Source organism: Notolepis coatsorum, assembly GCF_963971535.1.
Source record: "Notolepis coatsorum genome assembly, chromosome: 20".
NCBI lineage: Eukaryota > Metazoa > Chordata > Actinopteri > Aulopiformes > Paralepididae > Notolepis > Notolepis coatsorum.
In genome coordinates, this window is record NC_140184.1 from 16,526,289 (window position 1) to 16,547,332 (window position 21,044).

The following is a 21,044-nucleotide window of genomic DNA, read 5'->3' on the forward strand; positions in this document are numbered from 1 at the left end:
AAGATACATACATTTTTAGTCTCTCTGCATGATATGATACATTTGATATGATACATTTATTTATATTGCACCCCTCAACCTGCTTAGGGAACGCCTGGACCGTTAGCCTAGCTTAGCTTCATCACTGGAAGTGGTTCCCAACAATAATGTATTTTCTTTTTTCATGCTCTGTCATTTATCAATTATGGTGAAGTGAGTGACATCCAGCAGGATCCACCAGAAGTCTCCCAGAGCCTCCTAGTCGTACAAGTCTCCCAGAGTCAAAAGCACTTTACCATTCTGTTCCTCACATTCACCCATTCATTCACAGACAGACGGCGGAGGTGACCATGCAAGGTGCTCATCAGGAGAAATTAGGGCTTAAGTATCTTGCTCAAGGGCACTTTGACACAAATCCATCCGTGGCACGACGCAATGTGTTGGTTTTTCTTTGAGCGTGAGGAGGAGAGACAGCTGGGCACAGTTGACAAGAGTGATCCGTGTTTTGTTTTCTGTTCATTACAGCTAATTACCTCCAGACAGTGGTCATGAGAGGCTGGTTTGACTGACTTCATGGCAGCTTTCCACCCGAGCCAGTTATTAACAGCAGATTTAAATCAGTGGCAGCTATAGTGCACGTTTAGTTTTTCAGCGCTGTCACACGAAGATCTTGATTACGTAGCTACGGGGTGGAACAGTCTCTGCAGCTGTTTACGGAAAAATAAATCATCTGATGTCATGTGTTTTACAAGACGTGAAGATCTTTTTCGCCCCACAGGAACTCCATGATGTGTCCTAGCTAAATTAGGCTAATCCATGGATTTTAATTACTTAATGTACAGTCATTGCAATCCATGGATTAGCCTAATTTGGCAAATTTCCATTAATTCATGGCCAGTGCTTTTCAGACTTTGGACCAGACGTGTGTAAGATTGTCCTTATGTGATGGAATTTCAACGTCTGCTATGGAGACGATATAGAAAATGCCCCTTAATAGCCCTTAATAGTGCTGCAAACAAGTTCCACCCCAGAATAATTTATGGTCTCATTATCTCAGAGTATAGGGGAGAACGGGGGACGTTGTTACACGGGTAGGCTGTCACATTCATTATATTTCACCACCAGAGGGTCCTGTCTCCCATATTTTGGTATTTAAATGTCGAGAATTGGGGTCAGAGTTCACCTACGTTGTCATCTTTGGAGTGAAACAGCTGCACTTGAGGTGAGAGGACTTTTTGTGTTTTTCATGTCCATTTGTAAATATTCCGCTCCTCAGTATTTTTCTTCTATAGGCTTTTACACAATTGGTTTATAATGAAACAATTATTACCCTTAAAAAGTGTGAAGGGATAGCTATAGTTTAGATTGTTGTTAGCTAGCTAACTAGTTGTTAGATGGCTGTTAGACTTGATGCTATCAAGACATTCCAGTTGGGGTTGGTCGTCACATTTTCTTTGGGGTTGGTTGTCACATGGAGTGCCCAGACCCTACATTTGCCATCACTGTAACAAGTGAATGAGTGTTCTTATTTTATTTATTTTTATATAGGATGGCCTAAAGATGTGTTCCTGTTTATGTTCATGTTAAGATGCATTAAGTTATGTATTTGTCAACTTGTCAATGCAATTAAACTTTCAAATTTAGTTATATTTCGTATTGGCATCGCGTCCCGCTCTTAAGCCATACCGAGATATACCTCATCTCATGTACCTATTGTACTCCATCAACGAATAAACCAAAACATACACCCCGCACCTGCCAGGCCCCGCCCCTACTGCCGTACTATAATAGTACTGGGCATGGCCACCACTCACTCTTCCTCTATTTTCGTTTCCATCATAGCGGATGCAAGACGCCCTATGCCAGCGGTTCTCAACAGGGGTTCCGCGGCACACAGGGGTGCCGCTGAGAGCTGCCAGGGGTGCCGCGAGATGCCTGATGGGAATGTTTCTTTAAAAATATAGAATGACAACTATTTAACTAAACAAATAGTCTATCTAGTGCTTCATGTGTATACAATAATTGCCTAATCTAATAACATGAACTAAAAAAGAAATCGATCAAAATGTCTTCACACGTTTCGTAAAATTATAGAAACTTCACCAACTTAACGTCCGCGGCAGGCGTCATTGCTTTTACCAACAGATTTTCCAACGCATTTCCAGAGCAGTCGCATTCGTGTGACGTCACATCACGGGTCCTATCTCCGTTACAGAGCCGGCTCTGGTCCGTTATCAAGGAAATGCAAAACGGCTGTCATGATAATAATCACTAAATGCATTCAGTGCTGGATCTAATCAAACCTCACAGGATGAGTCCCATGCCCTTACACGTTGCCGCACCTCTCCAAAGGAGAGGGGGATAGGTACACGTTTCGATCAAAAAACATCACAGGGGGCGCCACCAAAGCGGTCTGCGCGCGAACGCACAGCTCCCGGTGGCCCACCTAACGGGCGCGAAACCCCCCCCGCCGATGTTTGATCTACCCCGTCATTTCCCCCCGGAGATGCACGCGAGCCCTCGAGCTAGCCTAGTGAGCTGGCGCTCGGTAGAGATACATTTTTTTTTAACGTTCCGGCCGACCGCATAAAAACGCAGTTTATGCCATTGGCCAGACCAGAGCGCGCTGGTCCCGAAGGCTGATTCAAATAAACACCTGAAAAACACGCCCGGGCCAGCGCTAATACCGGTCCCGTAAGACCAAGCGCTGATATGATATGAATATGATATGAACAGCGTGTAGGCTCGTAAAACCTGAGAACGGTGGGGGGGGGGGGCGAATTCTAACAAGAAAGAGCCCCCACAACGTTTCTCCCCCCTGTCTGGGTAGAACCAGGAGGGAACCGGTCCGAAGGACGCTGACACAGGGTTTATATACAGAGCCTGGGGGAAAAAGACATCCGTCACAAATTCCGCTCATACAAGAGGGGAAGACACCGGAGAGACCTCTAAAAAGACGTGAGTGAATAAATGAATGAAAACTGTATTTAACATATTGCAGAATGGGTACAATACAGCACAGCTCAATACATACAATTGCCAAGGGGATGCAGACCAGAAAAAGACGTTTGTCTTGTTTGCATCAGGGTCCCCTATTTCCAATTCAGTGACCTGCCACGCAGATCTCAACTCACGGATATATCTCTCGGGCCAATAAGAAAACGCGAAAGCCTGTGATGTTTTCCATTGCTGGGAACCCCAGCCCCACCCTTCTCCCCAAGACAGCAGGGTATGCAAATATTGCCCTGAAGTCGAGGAAGCTGACGGGGTGGAACCCTACACACTCGTGTGATGACGCTAACGCGCACGAGAGGTCCCAGAGTGAAGAGGCGCGCTCGTTTTGAGCTACGTCCTCCCCCTTCATCATCAGAATCCCACTGAGGATATAAACATACCCAAAGGAAAAAAGGGGAAGGGTTTATCCCCGCCCACCCTCACGTAAAATACGAAAACATGAGGTGAAGCATGGAGTGGCGCCACTAGCCGCGAGCTGTGTTTACAATGAAAGACTCGTTTCACCATGAACAATCAACATAGCAGCTAGCTACCAACCATGGGCTCAGGGCTGCAACTGTTCAAAAGGCGTGTTCACCCGCAGCCCCACGTCACCGTTTCATAAGCGAAAGACTTGTCGTCTGCCATGCCTTTCACTTTATCACGTGAAAAAACACAGACTGAGTGAAGAGAGGGGCCGCGCCCTTGGCTATGTGCTATGTACATTGCTTGCAAGCTAACATGATAGCAACACCAATTGTGAATTCAGAGTCTACGCCTGTTTAAAAAGGTGTGTTCTCACATGAACCCCACAACTCCCCCCACACACAAGAGAACGCCACCCGTCAACTATAGCTGTTACAACAGACAAACAACGGGCCCTCATTATTTATTTCGTACAATGGCTACCCCAAAATACACAGTGAATAAAGACATGCTCGTTACAAACAAAAACTCGTCACTCCTCTAGAGGGACTTTTTATTTAACGTAATATTTCGAGGAGGGGGGAAAGAATAAGGGGTAAGATGAATAAGGCAGGAGAAAGAGCTTTTTCTTTAACGCGGAAGAGGGGCAACTAATGTAGCCCCACGCCCGTCCTGCTCGACGCTGACGGGAACACTCGTTTTGCGCCACCTCCCCGTCACACGCCTAGTCAGAACTTTCACCAAATCGATATAACACATCCATAGAACGGTTTATATCCCCCCCACCCACCCAACCTCACGTAAAGCGAAGAGACACACAGCCGTGTGTTGTTTTCCCCAAGCGAACCCACACACGAGCATATCGCATATGCACACGCCATCGCCTATGAAAAACCACAGCACGAGCTAGCCACTAGCCGTGAGCCCTAGGTCCACGTTTATCTAAAACTTGGCCACACGAGCACTAGCGGCTCCTATTCACAAGCAAGAATTTGCCCCATAATACTCTACGTCGAGGTATACACAACACGTTCAGTGAAACGTTTACACGCTGCTTCAATAAAAACCCGCCCCTCCTAAGAGGGTATTTTTATCGAAGGAAACATAGTTGTTTTTAGGGGGTAATATGGGGGTTTGGTGTACAAGAGAGAGAAAACAGAGGGAGAGAGAGATGAAGGAAGAAGGGGGGGGGGGGGCTACAGCCTGCCAGGCATAGCCCCGCTCCTTACCTGCTGCCGGGCGTGGTGCCTTCCCCTCGAGGTGAGCTCCACTGCAGCTTCTCTCTCCATGTTTACATCTCACGTCACTCGCCATTTGGCGTCGGGGCTCTTTTTAATTGAGCACTGACCCCGCCAGCGAGGCACCGAAGATGAAACCCCCGCCCCCTCCATGCAACATTCTGGATGTGCTGGTAGGGGGCAGAGGGCCCACTCTGGCACCAGCATTTCCCCAGAGACCGGGGGACTTGAACGCCGCGGCCTGCATACTCTTCCTCCTACTACCGACCACGCGCCCTGCCTGCTTCACCACCGGGAGCAACGGCGGGAGCAAGCAGGTGGAGAGCTTGTGCCTCACTCGTCTGCCATCAGAGAGGCCGCGCCCGTTCTTGTCGGGGGTCCGTTTGATGTCGCCGCCGGAGCCACCTCTCTCACGAGGGAGGGGCGCTCGCCGGCTTCTGAGTGGCACCACACTCTGCACCGTTTGCCACAGCAAACGGCGGAGGTTGGGAGGAGGGAATGCTGGTGGAACCGCCCGACCATCCGCCACAGCCGCTCACCGAATGACGGGAGCGAGCAGCGCCGTAAGTCATCCCCGGAGGGGACGCCGGAGCCGGAGGGCCTTCTCACTGAAGAGGGGCGCTCAACAGTCTCCGGACGGTGCGCACCCAGCCCTGCGCGCCGCCGAGGCTCACCCTCTCGCCACGAACGTGGGACTAGGGAACCCCTGCGGCGCATAGAGGAGGTTGCGACGGAAATTGTTGGTGATGCCATCCTCAGGATCCGAAAAACAGCAACCACAGAGAATAATTAAGCTAAAAACCACTTGCATGCCATGTGCGTATAGCGAACATTTCATTTCCTGAAATGAATGAATTGGGAAGGCGGAGTACTGTCACACCCCTCGCTTATATGCATATGGGCGGAAGGGGGCGTGGCCGGACAAGTAAAGGTGCAAGTAGCGGAATTCTTTCAAGGTCACGCTAGGTCACATCCCATATAGCAGAGCGTAAGCTATCTACGAAATATAACAAAGAGGTAGGGATGGTGGTTAGACAGAGTATGAATGCCCCAGCAGGCTAATAAGAGTGGATAAGAGTATAAGTCGTAGTTTTCATGTTTTTAATGTTTTATTGAATACATAAATTAAAACAAATGAAAGCGAATGCCGCAATAACCAATGAGAATGTCAAGGGATGGCAAGTCAAGAGTAGCTGTGCTCTTGTGATCGCTCTTATCTTTGCTTTTGGGTACTGTATAGTAGTTACCATGTAAATAAGTAAAGATTACAATAAAACACACTTTCTCAAAGATTCAATTAAAACATTTACCTTTAGTTGTATATAAATTAAATTATCTATACCTCCGTCAATGATTATGCACCTACAAAAATGGTCTGTAATACCTTTTTACAGTTTGATTGATCTTCAATGGGTGGCTAAATCATAGGTGGAACCTCACTCCCCAGATCGATACATGCCTAAAATGTGAAGACTCGTCAGATGTTTTTCGAACTGGTTTTTCTTGGGACGTGAGGCAAACATAAACCATTATCTTAAACATGTATTAAAAAATATGTTTAGCTGTTTTGTCAGTTCCTGTCTGAAGACCTTTGGCCATTCATTTAAGAATTAAAATAGTAGTATCCTATTTCATATGATATCCCAGGGTTTGTCTTTGTTTATAAATGCTGATCTTGAGGATAGGTCTCTAAAAAAATTCAATATTATCTGTCCACAAGGGGGAGGTAGAGATCACTCTTTAAAACATGCCAGTGTTGTGATATGTAGATGAATGTTCACTGGCAGATCACACACGCACCCTTAATGTGACACAAAGCGTATACTTTAATCGTTATTACTTACTTATCCTCTTCGTCCCGGTTGGGGCATAAGGCCTCAATCATACACTGCCACTGAATCCTGTCTCGTGCTTGGGCCTGCGCTTCGTCCCAGGAAAGACCCATCTCCTTCAGCTCCATCATCACTGTCCTTCGCCAGGTGTTCTTTGGTCTACCCCTCTTTCTCTTCCCAACTGGGGTCCATCTCAAGGCAACTTTGGGTAATCTTTCATTGGGCATCCTCAATACATGACCGAGCCATCTTAACCTTAATCTTAATCGTTATTAACTTATCTTTAATGGGGAAATCTTATCAAATATTCAGTTTTGGTAATATTAACTGGTGGTCTATTTTTACAGGCTGTAAAACACCAGGGAACAATCATGAGGATTGCCTATATACAATACATCAACTTAAGCAGCCCTGCGTTTAATTAATAGACTTGATTTGTGGTTTCCCTTTTCATTGTTTCACCGGACATTTAAATGAGTTAAACATTTGGGCATTTCCTCCAGTGTCCTGGTAAACATGCCTATTAGACAACATGTAGGTCCTCCAGAGGGGATGGTGGACAGCGGAGTGCTCTCAGCCTGGGTCCAGGTTCACAGCACAGCTCTCCTGACTGGCCTCAGCCTGGGTCCAGGTTCACACAGCTCTCTCCTGACTGGCCTCAGCCTGGGTCCAGGTTCACACAGCTCTCCTGACTGGCCTCAGCCTGGGTCCAGGTTCACACAGCTCTCCTGACTGGCCTCAGCCTGGGTCCAGGTTCACACAGCTCTCCTGACTGGCCTCAGCCTGGGTCCAGGTTCACACAGCTCTCCTGACTGGCCTCAGCCTGGGTCCAGGTTCACACAGCTCTCCTGACTGGCCTCAGCCTGGGTCCAGGTTCACACAGCTCTCCTGACTGGCCTCAGCCTGGGTCCAGGTTCACACAGCTCTCCTGACTGGCCTCAGCCTGGGTCCAGGTTCACACCGCTCTCCTGACTGGCCTCAGCCTGGGTCCAGGTTCACACAGCTCTCCTGACTGGCCTCAGCCTGGGTCCAGGTTCACACAGCTCTCCTGACTGGCCTCAGCCTGGGTCCAGGTTCACACAGCTCTCCTGACTGGCCTCAGCCTGGGTCCAGGTTCACACAGCTCTCCTGACTGGCCTCAGCCTGGGTCCAGGTTCACACAGCTCTCCTGACTGGCCTCAGCCTGGGTCCAGGTTCACACAGCTGTCTTGACTTCATAACCTCAGTCAACATAACAGACTGAGGCTACTCTAGTTCAGTTTGTCCACTTTGAAAGTGTTGTGAACATGGACTCTTATTAGATTTCGAGACTCCCAAGCATCACACTATGAGGATTAGCCAATGTGATGTAATTCCTCTGTGTGAGATACAACAAGGGCATACTGTTGTAGTCCTAAAACCAAGATATTTCTCCATTGGACAAATAATTTTATCGCTCCGCTTTGTCTAGTCTTTCTATACTATAGGGATGACTGGAGAATTGACCCTGCCCACTTTTCTTGATCCTCTAATTACAGCAGTTCCTTCCCTCTGAGAAGGGAATAAACAGTTGTGATTGGAGGATCAAGATAAGAGGGCGGGACTTGAGTCAATGGCCTGACTGAGTTCTATTCCTCCTCCGGTTGAGAGGTTTGGGATTCTTGTACAGACACGTGACTCATAAAAAATAAAAAATAATTCCATATATTTTGCAAACAGCAACATTGTTGCACACACAAGGCTTGTTTCAAGGATGCAGCTTAGCAATTGGTATAGAGAGACTAATATTATGCCTCTCATCATCTCTTAGAAATGTGAGAGGATGGTTCCCTGTGGTCCTCTACCATCCATCACACAGGTCACAGTTTACGACTGAGCTGATGGCAACCATCTCCATGAAGGATCAGCAGATAACAATGACATCACTGGTTGAAGGTCAGAACCTTTGTTTGTGTGTGCAAATGCTTTCACGCACATGTGTACTATATGTGTACTGCAAGAAAAGGTGTTTTCAATGTGCAGCCGTTCATCTGATGTGAACATGGTGATGTTTATCTACCACAGTTATTGAATTTCGGAGACGGTTTCCATTCCTCTCTCCGGTTCAGGCTGTACTTTATGTAGCCGAGCGCTGCACTACAGGCCTGGAGGAGCGGAGAACACCTTCTCTCTGGAGCTACAGGCCTGGAGGAGCCTGTAGCTCCTGTCTCTCTGGAGCTACAGGCCTGGAGGAGCAGAGAACACCTTCTCTCTGGAGCTACAGGCCTGGAGGAGCGGAGAACACCTTCTCTCTGGAGCTACAGGCCTGGAGGAGCAGAGAACACCTTCTCTCTGGAGCTACAGGCCTGGAGGAGCAGAGAACACCTTCTCTCTGGAGCTACAGGCCTGGAGGAGCAGAGAACACCTTCTCTCTGGAGCTACAGGCCTGGAGGAGCGGAGAACACCTTCTCTCTGGAGCTACAGGCCTGGAGGAGCAGAGAACACCTTCTCTCTGGAGCTACAGGCCTGGAGGAGCGGAGAACACCTTCTCTCTGGAGCTACAGGCCTGGAGGAGCGGAGAACACCTTCTCTCTGGAGCTACAGGCCTGGAGGAGCAGAGAACACCTTCTCTCTGGAGCTACAGGCCTGGAGGAGCAGAGAACACCTTCTCTCTGGAGCTACAGGCCTGGAGGAGCGGAGAACACCTTCTCTCTGGAGCTACAGGCCTGGAGGAGCAGAGAACACCTTCTCTCTGGAGCTACAGGCCTGGAGGAGCGGAGAACACCTTCTCTCTGGAGCTACAGGCCTGGAGGAGCGGAGAACACCTTCTCTCTGGAGCTACAGGCCTGGAGGAGCAGAGAACACCTTCTCTCTGGAGCTACAGGCCTGGAGGAGCAGAGAACACCTTCTCTCTGGAGCTACAGGCCTGGAGGAGCGGAGAACACCTTCTCTCTGGAGCTACAGGCCTGGAGGAGCGGAGAACACCTTCTCTCTGGAGCTACAGGCCTGGAGGAGCGGAGAACACCTTCTCTCTGGAGCTACAGGCCTGGAGGAGCGGAGAACACCTTCTCTCTGGAGCTACAGGCCTGGAGGAGCAGAGAACACCTTCTCTCTGGAGCTACAGGACACGTCTTTACCACACTCAATGAAAACCAACACCCTCCTTCTGGATACAAAGCAATCCATCTTTATTAAATATGTGTGAACTTGTTAGGATCAAGAAATATGACACTTCGGTACACATTCACGCTCCAGCTATGAGTTGAAATGCTTTCTTTGTTTCCTTGTTGGTTTGAGAAGGGCACTTCAGTGATTCCCCTGCTTTTTCGCTGGTTAATACATACATGTACAAAGTAATCACAATCCTCCTTAATCTGCTCCTAAACACTAGAACCACTGTGCACCACTCGCTGGCGCAAATATTTACACACAATGTACATTTTACCCCCATCTTAATGCCATCTTCATTTTCTTCTGAAAATATACACAAGAGAAAAGTATCTTTGAGAGTTTGTCTGTCCTCCTGCCTTCACGCAGGGCGTACCACACTCCACTCTCCCACCAGTCATATCGATAAAGAGGACTGAACCGGGACCAGTGCTTAGTAAGTCTTAGTAAGGTGACCCGCCAGGAAGCTGACCCCGAGTCAGCTGTATAAAAGATGGAGGCACTACGAGAAGTGGCGATGAACGAGACTCCAGACACAGAAAGCGACGTCAAAGTAATAAAACTCGAAAAGGAATCTTGACCACGGGTCAATTAAGAAACGAAAGAACAGACATTAACTGAAGACTAAGTCGTAAGAGTCATACTAGAACGCTGCCTAATCTAAGAACAGAATAGCGTGTTGCTTTGAACTTTGAGAGTACACACATTCATACTCTGGGCTGATTTCAGAGATACCTTCTCATACCAAGGTAGACTTGTCTGCCATTTTACAAATTGCAGTCTGCAGCAAAAGTAGTCAACAAGATGAAAAGAGAAGGAAAACAGTTCAAAACTGCCTTGTAAACTATTACAACAATTATTTACAGTTTACCAATATTGTACAGAGAACAATAACTTGCTGCACCAGTACTTAAGGGGAAAAAATGATAAATAGAAGAATATTTAAATCAACTTTCTCTTTTCTTTTTTGAAAAACAATATAAAAGCTGTGCTCAAACGTGGCTTTTTAAAAACAGTGCTGTGTTCCGTCTGGCTTCAGTGTCCGTGTGAAATGATGATGTTTGCTGGACCAATAAATACTTTCTCCTCTCTCCTCGTGTGGCAACATTGTCTTTAACTTGATGGGAGCGGCTGGATATTAGACCTGCAAGGAGGTAGAGACAGAAACAAGAAATTACACAGATGCTCTGAAGCCGTCCAATGAAAACATGCCATAGTGACAGCACCACAGAGAAACACTTCAATACAGTCTGGTACAGTGGGGTTTCCATACAGTCTGGTACAGTGGGGTTTACATACAGTCTGGTACAGTGGGGTTTACATACAGTCTGGTACAGTGGGGTTTACATACAGTCTGGTACAGTGGGGTTTACATACAGTCTGATACAGTGGGGTTTCCATACAGTCTGGTACAGTGGGGTTTCCATACAGTCTGGTACAGTGGGGTTTACATACAGTCTGGTACAGTGGGGTTTACATACAGTCTGGTACAGTGGGGTTTCCATACAGTCTGGTACAGTGGGGTTTCCATACAGTCTGGTACAGTGGGGTTTACATACAGTCTGGTACAGTGGGGTTTACATACAGTCTGGTACAGTGGGGTTTACATACAGTCTGGTACAGTGGGGTTTCCATACAGTCTGGTACAGTGGGGTTTACATACAGTCTGGTACAGTGGGGTTTACATACAGTCTGGTACAGTGGGGTTTACATACAGTCTGGTACAGTGGGGTTTACATACAGTCTGGTACAGTGGGGTTTACATACAGTCTGGTACAGTGGGGTTTACATACAGTCTGGTACAGTGGGGTTTACATACAGTCTGGTACAGTGGCGTTTCCATACAGTCTGGTACAGTGGGGTTTCCATACAGTCTGGTACAGTGGGGTTTACATACAGTCTGGTACAGTGGGGTTTACATACAGTCTGGTACAGTGGGGTTTACATACAGTCTGGTACAGTGGCGTTTCCATACAGTCTGGTACAGTGGCATTTCCATACAGTCTGGTACAGTGGGGTTTACATACAGTCTGGTACAGTGGGGTTTAGCCAAAGCACATAGATGGCGTTTTAGATGGCGTTTTCTTTTTTTTTTTAAAGCGATGACTCCACTTACTCCAAGCAGGTTAACAGGAGAGTCACACTATAGTGGATGGGCCTATGATTTGAGCTGCTTTCTGTGGATGGAGGGAGAGAGGCAGGGGTTACTGAAGTGTTAGGATGTGTTGGCAGCATTGATGGTGTCAGCAGAGCTCACAGCACAGCGTCGGCACCAAGCATCTCTCATCATCATTAGACCACATGCACATTAAGTAAGTTATATTGGTTATTCATGTTGGCGATTTCCGTTAGAGATTCATCAACTTCATTCGATTGAGTTAGACTGCGTGTTGCAGGGAGATGGAATTAATATAGACACGTCAGTGTGGTATACAGGCCCACTGAGAAACACCACCAGCATTCACACCGTCATTCAATTCTCAAGGCCAGTAAAACAGGTGAGGCAGTCAGACTTCCACCACAGCAGACAGCTCATGCTCAGCTCCTGGTTACAGCTCAGCCCCTGGTTACAGTATACAGGCCTAGTGCTCAGCCCCTGGTTACAGTATACAGGCCTAGTGCTCAGCCCCTGGTTACAGTATACAGGCCTAGTGCTCAGCCCCTGGTTACAGTATACAGGCCTAGTGCTCAGCCCCTGGTTACAGTATACAGGCCTAGTGCTCAGCCCCCTGGTTACAGTATACAGGCCTAGTGCTCAGCCCCTGGTTACAGTATACAGGCCTAGTGCTCAGCCCCTGGTTACAGTATACAGGCCTAGTGCTCAGCCCCTGGTTACAGTATACAGGCCTAGTGCTCAGCCCCTGGTTACAGTATACAGGCCTAGTGCTCAGCCCCTGGTTACAGTATACAGGCCTAGTGCTCAGCCCCTGGTTACAGTATACAGGCCTAGTGCTCAGCCCCTGGTTACAGTATACAGGCCTAGTGCTCAGCCCCTGGTTACAGTATACAGGCCTAGTGCTCAGCCCCTGGTTACAGTATACAGGCCTAGTGCAGGACCGGGATACAATGGCAGCAGCTGACAACATATGACTGTGTATGAAGGAAGGAAGGAAGGAAAGGAAGGAAGTGGACATGCACGACTGAGTTGGGTACTCACGGCTGAAATGTACTGGCTGTTGAAGCGCGGCTTGTCGTCGACGGGAGAGGAGGCAGCGGAGGGGGAGTAGCCGGAGGAGGAGGGGGGCTGGCAGGGCGAGCCGGGCTCCTCGGACAGCAGCACCTCCGGGAGGTGGCTGGACACGCAGCCGCTGTCTGAGCCGCTGGAGCCGCTGCCCGACAGACAGTGGGAGGAGGAGCCGGAGCTCTCTGTGGCTGCAGGGAGGAGGAGGAGGAGGAGGAGGAGGAGGAGGAGGAGGAGGAGGAGGAGGAGGAGGAGGAGGAGAGGCACTCGGGTCAGACAAGCCTTCATACAAAACCTTATGGTCATGCAAACTGAGAACGTGATCCTAGTCTATTATAAGATTCACACCATTAGATGGAGGCTTTTACCCAAAGAGCCTTACGGTACCATGATGAGTAGAGTACATGTTCCTTATAGGTGTCCTTAGTGACAATCAAACTCTCCTAAGTCGTTCCTCTATGCAGGACCATAAGCACAACATGAGTAACAACGTTAGTATTTTCCGAGAATTCCTATAAGCTGTGTTGTTGCTCTGCAGACCAGCACTGCTAGTGTGGCTAAGCTTCTCAGCCGTGTGTAAGCGGTGGTCTCACCCTGTGCCGCCCCGCCCCCCCGCTCCTCCAGCCCACCACCACGTGTTTCAGATGTACGAAAAGCGCGCGAATGCCCGTCTGCATCAGTGTGCATCAAGCATGTGCGTCTTTGTGTGCGTTTTGTGTCTACGTACGTCATATGGGTGTGTGCATACGCAATGTGTGTTCAGTCAGTGTGTCCACGTACTCATGGAGGGCTGGCTACTGGTCTCGTGCTCCAGCTCATCTTCCTCTATACAGGGGCTGATGAAGGGCCCGTCTGCACTCTGGGGACCGAGCATGCTCTGGGTACTGGAGAGGAGGGGAGGGGAGGGGAGGGGAGGGAGAGGAGAGGAGAGGAGAGGAGAGGAGAGGAGAGGAGAGGAGGGGAGGGGAGGGGAGGGGAGGGGAGAGGAGGGGAGAGGAGAGGAGAGGAGAGGAGAGGAGAGGAGAGGAGAGGAGAGGAGAGGAGAGGAGAGGAGGGGAGGGGAGAGGAGAGGAGAGGAGAGGAGAGGAGAGGAGAGGAGGGGAGGGGAGGGGAGGGGAGGGGAGAGGGGAGGGGAGAGGGGAGGGGAGGGGAGGGGAGGGGAGAGGAGAGGAGAGGAGAGGAGAGGAGAGGAGAGGAGGGGAGGGGAGGGGAGAGGGAGAGGAGAGGAGAGGAGAGGAGAGGGAGAGGAGAGGAGAGGAGAGGAGAGGAGAGGAGAGGAGAGGAGGGGAGGGGAGGGGAGGGGAGGGGAGAGGAGAGGAGAGGAGAGGAGAGGAGAGGAGAGGAGAGGAGAGGAGAGGGAGGAGAGGAGGGGAGGAGGTTACATACTTTTTAAACAATAGTCAGGATACATAATATAATCCAATTGACTCTCATATTAATATAATACATTATAAAAGGTTAATAGTGTGTAATAGTGTGTACATATATCATACAATATATTGATTATTGTATTTATATTATTGGAAGCTGCTATGGTCAAGGGACCACAACAAATATAATTTCACTCGTTCTTGCTGTAAGGTACTGAAATACGTGACAATAAAGGAATCTGAATGAGGTCAGTCCTCTACCTGTACATGTGCAGATTGAGGGGCCCCAGCAGGGTGCAGGAGCCCGAGGCGGTGGGCCCCAAGCTGGCAGACGGACCGTTCACCGCAGCCCTCTTGAAGGGGTTGGAGTGGTCAAACAAGGAGACGGCGATGGAGGCTCGCGTTCTCGCACCTGGGGAGCATCCATGGACACGTACACACAGAGAGCTGGATCAGAATCACTTTATTCGCCCAGGACACACGGACAACAACAACAGAGGGAGGACATCTCAGTGTAACTGTGGGCTACAGTTCCGTGCCACGGCTGTGAATTCTGATCACACACTAAACTCTGGGTGGTGGTGTCATGTCAGGTATTCATTTGATATAATGTGATAGGGGTGGTTGATTAATACTAATAGTATATATTTTTTTAAAGTACTGACAGCAGGTACTTTTAATCAGATAATAGCCATAGTCAATAATCATAGTTTATAATGATGTGATGAGTGAGTCAACTGGTTGTCGAGACACATTGAACTACATGTGTGTTGTAATCCCAGTGTGTTGTAATCCCAGTGTGTTGTAATCCCAGTGTGTTGTAATCCCAGTGTGTTGTAATCCCAGGGTGTTGTAATCCCAGGGTGTTGTAATCACAGTGTGTTGTAATCCCAGGGTGTTGTAATCACAGTGTGTTGTAATCCCAGGGTGTTGTAATCAGTGTGTTGTAATCCCAGTGTGTTGTAATCCCAGTGTGTTGTAATCCCAGGGTGTTGTAATCAGTGTGTTGTAATCCCAGTGTGTTGTAATCACAGTGTGTTGTAATCCCAGTGTGTTGTAATCCCAGTGTGTTGTAATCCCAGTGTGTTGTAATCCCAGGGTGTTGTAATCCCAGTGTGTTGTAATCACAGTGTGTTGTAATCACAGTGTGTTGTAATCGAAGTGTGTTGTAATCACAGTGTGTTGTAATCCCAGTGTGTTGTAATCCCAGTGTGTTGTAATCCCAGTGTGTTGTAATCCCAGTGTGTTGTAATCACAGTGTGTTGTAATCCCAGTGTGTTGTAATCACTGTGTTGTAATCACTGTGTTGTAATCACAGTGTGTTGTAATCCCAGTGTGTTGTAATCACTGTGTTGTAATCACAGTGTGTTGTAATCCCAGTGTGTTGTAATCCCAGTGTGTTGTAATCCCAGTGTGTTGTAATCCCAGGGTGTTGTAATCACTGTGTTGTAATCGAAGTGTGTTGTAATCGCAGGGTGTTGTAATCCCAGTGTTGTAATCACAGTGTGTTGTAATCGCAGGGTGTTGTAATCCCAGTGTGTTGTAATCACTGTGTTGTAATCGAAGTGTGTTGTAATCACAGTGTGTTGTAATCCCAGTGTGTTGTAATCGAAGTGTGTCAGGGTTCGAAATTAACGGGGGCTTGGGGCATAATGCCCTTGAAAATGGACAAAATGCCCTCGAAAATCAGTTAAGGGGGGCACAAAATGCCCCCGACAGTTTACTAATTATATATATATATTTATCCGGTAATGGCGCGTCTGTGTATCGTACGGTTCAGATGACGCGCAAATAAAACAAATTCATTTGGCGGAGGTGAGCACTGGCTGCTGCAGCAGCAGCACTGCAGCTGAGCCAGGTGCTAGTCAGTTTGTGTACAAATGGCAAGCACAATCTAAATCAATCTTCATTACGACTTTAAAAACATAGCCATTAACATTACATAGGCATACACACATCTTGCCATAGCGTTAGCAGTTTGTACAACACAACGCACGTTTTAACTATAGAATCAGCCCGCGAGGTAATACAGTCAACAAAATGTTACCGTAGCTACTAGCTAGCAGAGGAGGAAATGGGAGTCTGAGAGGCGGGGTGTTTAAAGACAATGATAGGCGTTTATTCAACATCCAAGAAGGCTAACATACAACTGTGTTTTACTAACTCCAACCGGGACTATTGCCGCTTTCCCACTGCATGCCATCACCTCCTAACGTTACCGGAGCTACCGGAGCTGATAATAACATTGCCTGAGTTGAAGGTGCGTGACACTAAAATGTCCGTGGGGACCCGGCGCCAACCCATAGATAGTTCCAACTCACCGAATTACGTAATCCACCACAGTTGCACTCAATATTTAAATAATGTTAGTCTAAATAAATTTAGACAGATACATAATAATTTCAAGCAGAACACAAATCTTTCCATTAAGAACTGACAATCAGGGAATTTAAACATGGTTGACATTGTTTTTTTGTGTTTATATTAAAGAAAGGAAAGTCTAGTGCTGGCTGAGCATATTGTTTGTTTGCACTAAGTTAATACTACAAATGTAGCCTATATTTTTCAGTCAGTTCGGTCTTTGTGTGCCAAACATTATTTAAGGCTGTAAACACTGTAACACTGTAAACTTTTTAATTTTTTTTAATAAATGAGAAGCATGTTTAGATTTGAGTGTTACATTTTTTTATATAAAAATTTACATATATCGAACCGAACTGAAACCGTGACCCCAAAACCGTGATACGAACCGAACCGTCCATTTTGTGAACCGTCCCACCCCTACCGTTTATCATAAAAATTCAGTGCCCCCGAAATACAAAAAAAAGCCCCCGAAAATCAATTAAGGGGGGGGCAAAAAAAGCCCTTGAAAAAAAAATTTAATTTCTAACCCTGAAGTGTGTTGTAATCCCAGTGTGTTGTAATCCCAGTGTGTTGTAATCGCAGTGTGTTGTAATCCCAGTGTGTTGTAATCGCAGTGTGTTGTAATCCCAGTGTGTTGTAATCACAGTGTGTTGTAATCCCAGGGTGTTGTAATCCCAGGGTGTTGTAATCCCAGTGTGTTGTAATCCCAGTGTGTTGTAATCCCAGTGTGTTGTAATCGCAGTGTGTTGTAATCCCAGTGTGTTGTAATCGAAGTGTGTTGTAATCGCAGTGTGTTGTAATCACAGTGTGTTGTAATCCCAGTGTGTTGTAATCACAGTGTGTTGTAATCCCAGTGTGTTGTAATCCCAGTGTGTTGTAATCCCAGTGTGTTGTAATCCCAGTGTGTTGTAATCCCAGTGTGTTGTAATCCCAGTGTGTTGTAATCCCAGTGTGTGCTGACCTCTGCCCTTCATGATGTAGTCGATGGCCCTGTCGTTGATCGCAGCATCGCTCGGTTTGATGTCCAGGAACGGCTTGTTCCCTACGCCCATCGACACCATCTCCTGCATGCGGATCTCTGAACACACACAGCCGCAAATACATTTACATATAGCAGGAATTTCTCCTCTATATTTAACCCACCGTAACTATTTTAGGAACAGTGGGCACTGCAGCCCCAGTCTGACGCACGCACACGCACACACACACACACAATATATATTCTATTCCGACATACACACAATATATATTCGACTCCGACACACACACGGAATATATATTCTATTCTGTTGATGAATATCAACACAAAACAAGCTTTGATGTTCACATTGCTCAGCAGAAATCGAATACCCCTTTATTTGCAAAATGTATGTGGCTATGAATTTACCTGCAAACACATACAAGCCCGTGCTGGTTTGTGTGTGTATGTATAATAATAATAATAATAATAATAACTTTATTTGTATAGCACTTTTCATACAGAGGTTGCAGTTCAAAGTGCTTCACAACAGTAAAAAATACAGGCATAAGCGAGCATAAAAAGATAGACAGGTAGAATCACAGTGTTTCACATTAGGATCTAGCATCCCAATAGGCTCTCCGCTTACAGTTTTCAGTAACACAAATAGTAAAAATAGTTTAAAATTATTCAGTTTAAAAATAGTCAAAAAATTATAAAATAGAACGGACATAAAAAATACAGGCATGAGCGAGCATAGCAAGGTATGGCAAATCACAGTGTTTCACATTAGGATCTAGCATCCTAATAGGCTCTCTATTCAGTAATACAAATAATCACAGTGTTTCACATTTGGATCTAGCAAATAATAAAAATAGTTTAAAATGATTCAGTTTAAAAATAGTCATCAGTAAGAAGTAAAAAGTGCAATAACCGACACATGAATTTGATAGGCAGTGTATAAGAGTAGGCAGGGTAAGAATAGTGCAGGTAAATACAAGTTGTGTCAGGATATCCCTGATGTTTCCTCTTGCCACTAGGTGGTAGCAGATATCTATCAGTGAAATGCCTGAGCAAAGAGATAGGTTTTAAGCTGTCTTTTAAAGATGTCTAGTGAGTTGGCTTCCCTGATGTTTTGGGGTAGTTTGTTCCATAGTTTTGGGGCATAGTTGATAAAGGCTGCATTACCGATCCTCTTTTGACTGCTTCTGGGAGCCTCTAGTAGTCCAGCAGCTGATGATCGCAGTGTTCTTGCTGGTGTGTAATTTATTAGAGTGTTGGCGATGTAGCTAGGTCCCTGTCCATTTAGAGCTTTGTATGTAAGGAGAAGGACCTCAAAGTCAATTCTAAATGTTACAGGAAGCCAGTGTAAAGCAGCTAAGACTGGACTAATGTGCTCTCTCCTTTTGGTTCTAGTTAGCAGTCGGGCTGCAGAGTTTTGGATTAGCTGAAGCCTCTCTGTGGTTTTCTTAAGGAGACCTGTGAAAAGTGCATTACAGTAGTCTAACCGGCTAGATATGAATGCATGAATTAGCTTCTCAGCATCGTTCTGATTAATAAATGGTCGTACTTTTGCTATATTTCTGAGATGGAAGAACGATGTTTTCGTCACTTTGCTAATATGAGAATTGAAGTTCAGTTCTGAATCTATGATAACCCCAAGACTAGTGACCTCAGATTTGATCCAAGGGGTTAGTCCCCCCAGGTTCTTTATTAATGTTTCTTTTTTAGTTTTGGAGCCGATAATTCGAATTTCAGTTTTGTTCTCGTTTAGTTTCAGGAAGTTCTTACTCATCCATTTATTTATTGCCAGTAAGCAGTCTGTAATGGAGCTAATCGCTGTATCATTTGGTTCAGCAGATATGTACAGTTGTGTATCATCCGCATAGCTATGGAAATCTACATTATGTTCTCTGATGATATCACCCAGCGGTAACATGTAAAGGGAGAAGAGTAAAGGACCTAAGCAACTCCCTTGTGCAACTCCATAGTTGTTGTCGTATATATCAGACATGTGATCTCCTAGTTTAACATAGAATTTCCTCCCTCTGATGTATGTTTTAAACCAGCCCAGCACATTTTAACCAGCCCCGACATGGTTTTCAAGACGATCGATTAGAATATCGTGATCGATTGTATCAAATGCTGCACTGAGATCTAACAGGATAAGGATGGAGATCTTATTCTCGTCAGAGTTTAGTCTGAGGTCACTGATTATTGTGTATGTATGTGTGTGTGTGTGTATGTATGTGTACAAGCCCGTGCTGGTTTGTGTGTGTGTGTGTGTGTATGTATGTGTGTGTGTGTACTGTATGTGTACAAGCCCGTGCTGGTTTGTGTGTGTGTATGTATGTATGTGTGTGTATGTATGTGTGTGTGTATGTATGTGTGTGTGTATAAATATGAAATGACTCGTGCGATGTGGCAGGAGATGAAGAGATGCGAGGGGAGGAGCTACAGGTTGAGTGACAGGGTGTTGTCTCTAAATACCTTTGTTCCTGGTGGCCTGGGTCCAGAGGATGCGTGCGATGTCAGTGGTCCAGGCCAGCTTGATGTCCTGCGTGGCGGCCTGCAGGATGTAGCTGTGGTTCTTGGACGTTCTCCGTCGGAACCACACCTCGAAGCGCAGCCCACTGTCCCCCGACGTCTCCGTCAGTCCTACGTCAGCCGTCTGTAGAGAACAGGGGGAGAGGGGATCGGAGAGAGGGGGGAGCAGAGAGAGAGGGGGGTTGGAAGCTGTAACTAACAGTTGTGTAACACGTGATGATAAAAATCCATCCATCAATTGAAACGATGTGCACAATATTGTGATATATATATATATATTTTTTTTTTACATCTGTTTTATCTAACAATATAATGTTACCTCACTCCAATAATTTTATTGCAGCGAAATGGGATTGTCAAGCAAAAAAAAGACAAAAGAAAGAAATGTTTTATATATATATATATATATTTTCAAATATCGATACTTGCCATCAGTGTATCGATATAATATCGGCACGGAAAATATCTCGATATTAGGGATGCACCGATCCGATATTGATATCGGCCCGATGACTAAAATTGCTGGATTGGGTATATAATATATGTATAAAAAAAAGAATCGGATATATATACCGGTATATATATATTTTTTTTTTTTATAATATAATATAATAATAAATAACAATTCAGTACATTTATATCCATGTGTTAATTTGTTGCATTTTGTTTCACTAAGTTAGGAAAGTAATGTTTTAAGTCAAGCCTGATGTTGCCTTGCACAAAAGAATGATCCCAGTCTCTTCCACACAGTGAGGCATACAGTTTATTCATTGAACAAACGGATATCGGATCGGTACTCGGTATCGGCTGATACCCAAAGCCCGGGTATCGGTATCTGGACTGAAAAAGTCGGATCGGTGCATCCCTACTCGATATATGGCTGTATTGATTTCAGTAGTGTGTACCTTGAATGAGTGCTTGTAGATTAGTGTGTTACCTTGAAGGAGTGCTTGTAGATGTGTTACCTTGAAGGAGTGCTTGTAGATTAGTGTGTTACCTTGAAGGAGTGCTTGTAGATTAGTGTGTTAC

At 46.3% G+C, this 21,044-nt stretch overlaps 1 protein-coding gene across 1 annotated transcript in view; it reads right to left on the bottom strand.

Moving 5' to 3' along the window:
• Positions 1–9,603: 9,603 nt before the first annotated feature.
• LOC311247321 (uncharacterized protein) overlaps positions 9,604–21,044 on the bottom strand; it is a 163,589-nt gene continuing 152,148 nt past the window's right edge. The window contains 7 exon segments of the mRNA XM_084337678.1: positions 9,604–10,739; positions 11,712–11,772; positions 12,753–12,967; positions 13,557–13,660; positions 14,408–14,558; positions 17,472–17,588; positions 19,959–20,139. Coding sequence (XP_084193804.1) covers positions 11,734–11,772; positions 12,753–12,967; positions 13,557–13,660; positions 14,408–14,558; positions 17,472–17,588; positions 19,959–20,139 — 807 coding nt within the window. The 3' untranslated portion in view covers positions 9,604–10,739; positions 11,712–11,733.